General features: G+C 33.5%; 1 protein-coding gene across 1 annotated transcript; it reads right to left on the bottom strand.

Annotated features, from left to right (window-relative positions):
* Nucleotides 1-2204: 2204 nt before the first annotated feature.
* LOC130806351 (protein THYLAKOID FORMATION1, chloroplastic-like) lies at nt 2205-8183 on the bottom strand. The gene is made up of 5 exons (XM_057671382.1): nt 7833-8183; nt 5339-5606; nt 4424-4640; nt 2608-2723; nt 2205-2532 (listed from the first exon to the last, which is right to left on the bottom strand). The coding sequence occupies exons 1-5, from the start codon at nt 8029-8031 to the stop codon at nt 2454-2456; spliced, it is 879 nt and encodes a 292-aa protein (XP_057527365.1). The 5' UTR covers nt 8032-8183; the 3' UTR covers nt 2205-2453.
* Between the last annotated feature and the right edge of the window lie 1693 nt (nt 8184-9876).

Here is a 9876-nt window from a genome sequence, read left to right as displayed (position 1 = left end):
TTGCTCGTTGAAACATTTCACATGTTGAAATCTAAAAAAAAATTTCCTCTTTTCATGCGTAAAACATTATGCCCAAATTCACTGTAATAGCAAGTCAAGTCAAGTGGGTCAGTGCATAAGACTATAAGAGTACCCAAACGGCCAAACCTCATCCTATTTTCGCTTGGTGGGAGTCCAATAACTGACCATGAGCTCATTAGACATTCACATTAGGTAGAATCTCCACCAAATCAATTGTTGTAATTCATTTGCAACAATTTCTAAAAAAAACAGTAGAAATTTTTCTAAATTTTGATAGTTGTTACAGTCACTTTAATTACTGTTTATTAATTGGTTTTATTTGGCACATATTTTTATGTATAATATAAAATATTGTCAAATAAGATCTTATTTGATTTATCTTGATACATATTGTCATAACATTAACTTTATAGAATTTTATATCATATAAAGTTAAAGAGATTAAAAGATTGAAATTGTACGTTGGTTAACGTGAAAAACAAAAGTATAACAATTATTAAGAATCAAAGGACGTATCAATTAGTTGCCTCCGTTCTCAAGAGATCGCAAAATTAATGATTTTCGCAACTCACAAATATAAAAAAATTAGTAAGAATCATAAAATTATATAGATAGGATTAAACATGAGAAATATATATTGATAAGAATTAAAGAAAGTGATGAAGACACTACTCAAAATAACTTAGGATTGGGAAATAAAAAGTATAGTATAGAAGGAAAGGTTAAAGATGAAGGAAGAGGGAGAAAATAATGGATAGGAGGGGAGTTTATGGTGAGGGGTGGTGGTGGTAGTGATAGAGAGGAAGGTGAGAAGGTTGTGAAGAGGTGTGGGTTGGTGCACTATGTAAAGACTCAAGAACCTTCTTTACACTGTAAGGATTAATGCACAAGAAGTCACAAACCAATCTTGGATCAATAACACTCAGATATGATCAGTGTAGGGACTGATCTTGATGCAAACCCTCTCAATTTCACTCACTGATTGGGCTTCACACCTCTCACCCTTGGCTTAGCTTCACTCACTAATCCAATAGTGGAATCTTGCTATGTTTCTTGAATGCTTCACTCACACGTCAAGGCACACAGGTTAGAATTGGAGCCTTCCAATTCCCTTGTGATCACAATTCACAAATGAAGAATACTTCTCATAAAAATCAGAAAAACAGAATGTCTGTTACAAGGGGAGCCTATGTGTATATATAGGACTCATGACTCAACAAGCACGTGCCTTCTAAGGCTTTATTAAAAAAACACGCGTGCACTGATCCTCCTAATAAAACTCAGCTAATGACTCTTCTGAAAACAACATAAACTGGAGTACAAAATTGGCTAAGTGCTAGACCCTCCTTGGCTCTGAACTGGTGTTGTTTGTTCTGGGTTTATTAAGCAGGCCTGGGCTCTGAACGGGCCATGGATCTTGAAAACCTCTAGGCTTCCTTTCAAGGTTCTAGTCTCTGCTAAGGCTGCTTCCCATGTTAGTCCTTTGTTGCTACCTTCAGCCTCTTCAGTCTGGTCACTACTCTGGACTTGTGGCCTAGGTTGCTTCAAGCTTTGCTGGCCTTCTTTGTTGTAGTACCTTGTCAAATAACTGGGCTTGGAGTCTTGATGTGGATCACAAGATGTCTCTGAATGATCACCCAAAGGCCTCAAGTCCTTTGGTTGATCACAGAAGGGCCTTGACTCACTCAAAGACTTTGCATCTTGAGTAAAATTACTCTATGGTTTGTCTTGATTATCCAAAGGATTGTCTGGATCACCTTGATGAGCCTTTGAATATAGTTCAGTTGGGATGTGGCTTAGTTATGAGTTGGACTAAAGTCATAGATAAAAGAAAAGGTCAAAGGGTATTTTTGACACAAGTCACCGAATTCTGGTGACTTAGCTATATCGATGTCGACTTTTGTAACTTGGAGGTTATAGTTCGCAAAAATTAAATTCGAGGCTGTAGTTTTAAAAAATGATTAAACTTAATGGGCAAAATATGTTTTTTTTTTTAAAAAAAATTTACACATTTTATCAAAAAGAAATTATAACGAGTATTTTTTCTCATTGCAGCAACAACGAACAAAGTATTACTTGACTTTTTGACCAAATTTTCTATAGAGCATTTAAAATTTTCCAAACTAAGTATGAGAATCTTTTTGCAATGGGCATATTCCTTCAAATATCTCTACAAATGAGCCTTTGCATCCAAAACTAGCAATTCTTCATTATAAAACACATTGCCAGAGAATTTTTTCACTGAAGGGGGAATAAAATCACTAATTACAGGTACAAGCAACCTCATATAACAGGGAACAATATTGACATAGCTTTCAAGCTCATCTAAGTTACGACGGAGCATGAAATAATGGCACCACAGACAATGAGAAAAAATATTTATATATATCGACATCAATGTTATATCGACATCTAAGTTACAAGCAACAAAGTTAGTACGCTCCCAAGCAATTTGTAACCGCCTCGCTAGCTTTTTGTACATCTGATCTCTCTGCTCTTTTCTTCTTCTCTCTGCAATGTAACAAGTAGATATGAAATCTCTTGCTTAAATGAATGCTCGATTCAAACAGGTAGAAAGAGTCTTACCTTTCTACATATTCTTTCAACAGCTCTTTAGCTTGCACAAGCTTTGAGAGGAGGTTGCGGTATACATCAAGATCGCGATCTACACTTTTCTTGTTTACATTCAAGGCTGAGCAAAGCTGTTAAGGAGTATGCTAGTCAGAAAAAGAATCTCTTAAGTTACGAGGAATAATTGAAATTGAGCATTTGATTGTAAGATTCTCAAGAAATAACTTCATAGGCACGAGGAAGAAAGACACATGATTGAAGGTTAGAGTTTAATTGATGAACTCCCTCACCTAAGGGAGAGATAAGAGTTTAGTTAGGCTTATCACTTTTGCTCTCATAGTTTTACTATTCTTGCAGTCCAATTTAACTATATATAATTTAGTTTACACTTATAGTCCGACAAAAGTTCAAATGAATAGTTAAACACTAGAGATTAGTGTTCTATTATAAAGATAGTTTGAGGGAAAGCTTGAGGGAGCAATGGAGAAAGCTCCTCCATCTAAAGCGTTAGCTCCATGTTATGTGGGGAGGTGTAGTGAGGAGCGCTAGTTCCGCTTGATATTTGTGAATCATGGAGAAGCGCCAGCTCCACCTCTTGTTTTTGAACCAGAAGTTTTTGCCTTTTGCTCCCTTATTACCATTTATTCTAGTTGAACAGTTTGCCTTGGATATTACAGATTCCTTATGAATTTCAACCTCTCTCTTTGATATCCCCTTTTTATTTCCATTAATTTTCTTGAGTAATAAGCCTTAATTTCATTTTAATTACTCATTTCTGTAGGTGTTTAAAGCTGGTGGTTGTTTACCAATTCTTACTTCTTCCTAATCTTGATGATTTTACCATTTCTCAACTCTCTTCTTTTTATCTTTTCTAAACAAGTGATTCGCATTCGACTTGTTTATTGTGTTAAATGCTCCAATCCTTCTTGAGTAAGCACATACTAGAGAGGGTGGTGTGTTAACTTTTGAGGATGTGGTGTGTCATTTTAAGAATTGGAAATACACCTTAAATACGTTCTGGAAACAGAGATTCGTTCTCGTCGCACCAATATTGTTAAATATTTCTCCTATTCCTCGTCTTTTTTCTTGGATCCTACAATTCATTTTACTAGTAATTTTCATCCAAGTTGTATTACTTTCAAGTTTTTTATTGCGCATTTATAATTATTGTCATTTGTTGAACTTGTAAGTCAATAATTAAATTATCCAATGAAATCTCTAAGGCCAAAACATCAACAGCATGACAAGGTTAGCAAGCATCAGCCATTCTCAACTCTATTGGGATTTGAAAGGGGAACCTTAGACAAGCATCAGAACACCAGCAGATACACAAAGATTAATAGTCACAATAAAAGGTTACATCAACCTTCAAACCTAACACCACTCGGCATCAACAGACAACAATACATTGCCCCAATGCCCTATGCAAAGTAAGAGAGGTCAAAAGTATGCATCATTATCCTCATAATAACAAAGTATGTTTCACCAGGACACATATATAGATATATATAAAAGAAAACGGTTTATTGTGACATTTTACTTTGGTGTGCTCTAATCCAAAATCGATCATCCCCATGATGTAAAAATAACTACTTCACTAGCAATCAATTACTTTAAAAAGGTGGATAAAGCATTCCATAAGTGTAAATAGGAAACAGACAACTCAAAGCCAAGACGTAGTTTATTCGGCATGAGAGACTTGTAACACAATGTTTTCTATATAGCCAAATGAAAGGGGAGAGAAAAACATGAAAATGCATGTATAAGTATTGCTTTAGGTCATATGCAACTCTAATTTACAAATTGCATTTTAGTAAGTTCAGAAACGGACCTTTTCTAAGATGGTGGGTTCAGAAGCATTAGCCAATTCAAGGAGACGAAACAAGCCCACTGCAAAGAACCGACTGTAGCTGAAACTACCATTTTCACCAGCTCTTCTAGCAATGTCCTTCAACATTTCCTCAATTTCACCCTCTCTTGATGAGAACTCAACTAATGAAGCAGGTGTTTGGGCGCGAGCCCATTCCTCCAGTTTCTGTGCATCTTTTCTGATGAACAGAAGATTTAACCATCACTATCTGAATGACATTGTCAAATGTATGTAAAAATTGACACAAGGATTAAAAGAAGCCAGAGTAGCAATTCAACATATAGTCACTTTAGCTCAAATCCCAGCTGGGTTATATTATAGTTATAGAAAGTATAAAAACAATAACATACACTAGACCAGTATAGAAGAAGCATTTCTCAGGTTACAGAGATTAATAATATCTCTCATAGAAATAGAGAAAGATGAAAATATCTTACACTACATAGACTTGAATGGAGAAACGGGAAATGGATCTATTTAGGTGGTTTGAAGAAAAAACAAAAGGATTGACATGCAAATATTACAGATTAATATATGCATTCGTGAATGGAAGCTCTAACAGCTAACCTATGGATTAAAGACAGAAGCTCGTGTTAATTTACGGACAGGAATTAACTCGATCAAAAGAAGAGAAAAAAAAAACAAAATAACAACTCAAATTGGTGCTGGTAGATGTAGGATTTGTCTTCATAGATATATAAACTTCAATTGTCTCTTAAATCATGTGTATTTAGCTAATGAACAACATGAACGTCTGAAGTCTCAATCTAAATCTAACCAACTAGTATAAGTGTCTTTTGCTAAAAGGAGAACTTTCCGTTTTTCAACTTTAAGGCCAATAACAAAAAATTAAAACTACTCTCAGCCAACACGAACCTGTACTGCTCTGGATCCTCTTTTAGTGCTTTAATGTAAGCTTCAAAGATGGCATTTCGATCTTCCTCACTGGGATAGCCCTCCATTAGCTGATCATAGACAGTAACAAAACCAAGAGCAAAGACAGGATCATATCTATAGGCCTTTTTGTATCTCGTCAAGTGTTGCTGAACAATCAATTCTTGTAGCACATTGTTGTAGATACTAGGGATTGGCCTTTTATAGGCTTTAAGAAAATTTAACTTTGTCTCCGATACTGGAGGGGCATCTGAAAACAATAACAATCAAAAGTATTATAATATTGTTAGAAATATGAAAAATAAAATCTTTTTCTTATCATTACTAATTATTAAAAAAACAGTCTTTTTTATCAAACTTCCCTAACCATTGATAGGACAGAAAATGAAGACAAAACTGAATCTTTCTAAAATTAACCTGTGATATATTAGTTACAAAAGGTATTATGGGTAATTAATACTAGTCAGTTATACTAGTATACCAGTTGTAAAGGACGGTTATGTGGAGATGGGTTAATCACCCGCAAATTGGTTATATCTTACAGATGGTAGGCCACTAGGTGTTGATGTTGATGTTGTAGGTGGTTGGGTAGGGACTGTGTCATATAGTTTTAAATAGTGAAACTATAGCAATTAGCATAGGTGATGGTTTCGAAGGGCCAAGAGACAGGAAATTGTCCAAAGCAGAGAGAAGATTAGATCATTGACTGCTTTACTACTGATTAAAGATTGAAGAATTGTGCTGTTGAGGAGTACAACTATGTTAAAGACATATAGTGGTATTTTTCTAAATCAAGTCCCAAGAAGGGTACAGAATAATATGGGGGTTTGAGGATTTCTAAATAAAAGAGGGTGAAAATTTGCAAAACCTCTTTAAAGAGGAATACAGTAGGGTTTTATTTCCTTTCTCTCTCGAAAACCCAGGGTAACTACGGGCATGAACATATGAGAAAAAAACACGAAGAATATGCAAATCAAAGAATTGTCATTTCATTTAGCAACAAATGACTAGCCATTCATATTTATCAACCAATTAAAGAAATGTCCATTCTCGATGGAGCAACAAATATATAATTATTTTTTTTAAATATGTGAACATAATGTATGTCCTATATAATTGCAGGCAGCAATCCTACATTCGTTGGAGCACTTTGAAGCAAGGAACGCGATCTGTTTTGATTCAAGAATACGAGAAGTTGTCTATTGATTATGAAATTGTTGAGTAAGATATGGAAATTCATAGAAGGCCTTCAAATGAATATAGAAAAAGGCTTAAGCTTGAACATAATCTCACTTTTAAAGGAGCATGTAACATGGCGTTCACTATGGGAAAGCAAAGGAAAACGAAAGCAGTTCAACACCTCACACCCCCCCATGTTCAAACCAATTCGACTAGCAACACTCGAGATAAGAAAGTTAATATAAAAGTTGAAGAGAATGCCAAGCTTATCAAGGAAGAAGTTTGTGAATATGTTGAAGAAGTTTCTAAGAAAGGTTGTGTTAAAGATAAAGTACAGATCATTAATACACTAAGAAGCGAGGAAAGAGTGGCTATTGTTGAAGATTTGAAGAAAGATATCAAACAAGATGATATGAATATGAGTGAAGCTTAACTTAATCGAGAGGTGAGTGTTTTTTGTGAGTGAAGTGTTTCTCATTATGATTGGCCAGTTGCATGATTGTTTAAACCACCGGTTGCATTGTACGAATATTCACGTGCAATTATTTATTTGGCGCAATATGTTAAGTTGCCAATCACGGTTCCATTGGAAACAAACTCTTTGTTATACTAGCTTAAGACTGAGTGGCATTGGGGTAATGTAATGTCCATGCTCTAACAAATGACTAAACATAAAACCAAAGCAATATTCAGATTGATGTGAGCTCGACCACAATGTTAGTAGTGCATGAAAACTGATTCATCAAGTTGAAACTCATTTATTTCCTCCGCTAATCTCATTTTTCTTTTCTATTTTCTACTCCTTTAGCACCAATGAATAGACATGAACCTCAACAGTTCATGTACTACAAGAAATTTAAAATTGGAATTAGTATAAAACTAGAAACCCAAAAAATCAGATTATGTTTAAGAAAGATGCTGGATTAAGATTAGATGATTTAGTTCATCACATTTATATCCAAACAGAAACTTCCTTTGAACAAATAAATGGATACTTCACAAATGTTTTCTCATCGTTCTCTACAAAGGCTCAAAGATAGGCATCAGTACCTTTATGGACACATATAACTCTCTAATTCTCTCTCCCATAATTGACAAACACTATTTAGTGCATCCAAATCAATTCCATAGAAAATCCAACAATGCTTCCAAATTTACAAACAATAATAAACCCTAACAATAAAGCTCAAGTAAGCGAATCAACGATTCCTTAAAATGCAATTCAAATTCATCCAAATTTGCAATATCATCATATGTTAAGAATCAATACAAACATAATAGCTCAATAATCTAGTACCTGAGGAAGAGGACAAGCACCGGATAACCATACCATAAGAGGAAATTGAATCTCTTACTGTCAGAGTAGACGAAAAATGGTAAGAACGCAGACGAACAGAGTCAAAAGCGGAAGCAAATGTCCGAGTAGAAGAAATGTTCAGTTTCCTCTCAAAAGATTGAGTTAATGCCGAGAATGACAACGAAGTAACAGCCGCCATTAGAGACAAAACTAAAAAGAAGAGGAAAAGATTTGGAGAGAGGAAGAAAATATAATGGCGGACTTTCAGTTGAAATTGGACAAAACTTTTGCCATGGAAGTACGGTGAGTAGCTTTCTCGGAAGAGAGGCTGAAAATGGAGGTGTTTGTTTTATCCGATCGTTTCTCAGTTATTTATCCAAATCATCCAGTAGAAGTATGACACGTGGATTATAATTTCATTTTTAATATTCGTAAGGGAAGTGATGAGATGGATTAATCCGACCCCATATGGATTAATATGCCCACCCGAAAATAGTTTTGTTTACTTCAATTAAAAAAATAAGTAATCATTGAAAATAATTTTTAATGAGTCACAGTCGGATAAATATTAGTTAACAATCATTAAATGTTTTAATCAGTATAACTCGATTATAAATAAATTATAACAAAAAATCAGTTATATTTAATAAAAACAATTTCAATCGGTAAAAATCAATTTCGATTAGTAAAACCAGGTTCAATTATTTGAATTAGTAAAAATTACATGAACTAAATAGGGTCTTAGTCTCACTTGATTTTGACAGAGAGACTACGGTCTAAGAGTTTTGGTATTTTAATCTAAAGTAGTGGGTATTTAAAAATAAGAAAAATATTATAGAGAGTAATTATAGTGAAATCATTTCTAAAAATAGAAGTGAAACAAATTCATTAGAATAAATTAAAATAAAAAATATTACAAATTGAGTGAGACATAGAAATATAATTGATGGCAAACATGACTATAGTTGATCCCAAAAAGACACTATTTAAGGTGATACAATAACTTTTTTTATCAAAAGTTTGTCCGATAGAATTCAAAATTCAACATCTTCATCATTAATTCAATATTTCTGCATAGATTAGGGTTTTGTATCCCCTTTAAGAAAAGGACAAAGAGGATTGTGTGCATCATAAAACCAAATTTAATACGACTTCTCATGGCATCATGATAAACCAACTAATAGTCAAAAATTCTCAATTTGTAATCTACTAGAGTGAATTTTAAAATTAATTGAGATTGACACAAGTCGATCATGGCCCAACTCTAATTAAATTTGTAACCCACCTCAAAATTATTTAACTTCACCCCAAACCAATCTTAAGTTAAACTGAAATTAAACTAATTTAAATTTAAACTAAATCATCTTAAATGTTCACTTTAGTTTAATAAACTTTTAACTAACAACTACCTTCAAGATTCCCCTTGTAACATACTTTAGCCACTATCTCTAAGCTTTAAGCTTAGTTTGAAGTCATGTATGATTGTATGAAATTGGATTAAGAGTACTATTTTCCCCTTTTAAAATTTGCTATGTATCACTTTATTAAAGTTTGGTTAAAAGGAAAGGAGACAAATTAAGTGGTTAAAAGAAATTGGGAAGAGAAAAATAGAAACTAGTCCCATTTATTACTTTTTAGAAATAACAATATAAAAAATAAGAAATAATTTTATCCTTTTAAATTTGTTATATATTTTTTTAGACATTAACTTACCTTCTTTTCTATTCTCATTTACGTACGTAATCTCTTTCTTCACCTCGTACTTTAAGAAACTTGTCTTAATCTTTTCTAAACACAAAAAAAAAAAGTTTTCAAATGTAGCAAATTTATTGGAAGAAACAACATTTCTAAATGGACAAATTCAAGGACTATATACTACTATAATAAAACTAAAGTTGGTGTTCAAAATAATTTGTTGAACAATTTTTAGCTTATTATAACTAAACATAAAAATCACGGGTTAGTTTCGTGGCTGTAGACTCCCTTTTTCACCCGTGTGACAAAGATTTTTTTTTTGAGAAGTTAATTATCTTTTCTCTTTGCT

This window comes from Amaranthus tricolor, chromosome 2 (genome assembly GCF_026212465.1).
Source record: "Amaranthus tricolor cultivar Red isolate AtriRed21 chromosome 2, ASM2621246v1, whole genome shotgun sequence".
NCBI lineage: Eukaryota > Viridiplantae > Streptophyta > Magnoliopsida > Caryophyllales > Amaranthaceae > Amaranthus > Amaranthus tricolor.
This window is presented reverse-complemented; position numbering and strand designations above follow the sequence as displayed.

Coding starts and splice junctions, on each gene's coding strand:
- LOC130806351 (XM_057671382.1), bottom strand. CDS start 8,031: ATGGCGGCTGTTACTTCGTTGTCATTCTCGGCATTAACTCAATCTTTT. Junction 4,641..5,338: donor GAGGATCCAGAGCAGTACAG/GTTCGTGTTGGC, acceptor TCTGTTCATCAG/AAAAGATGCACAGAAACTGG. Junction 2,724..4,423: donor AACCCACCATCTTAGAAAAG/GTCCGTTTCTGA, acceptor ACTCCTTAACAG/CTTTGCTCAGCCTTGAATGT.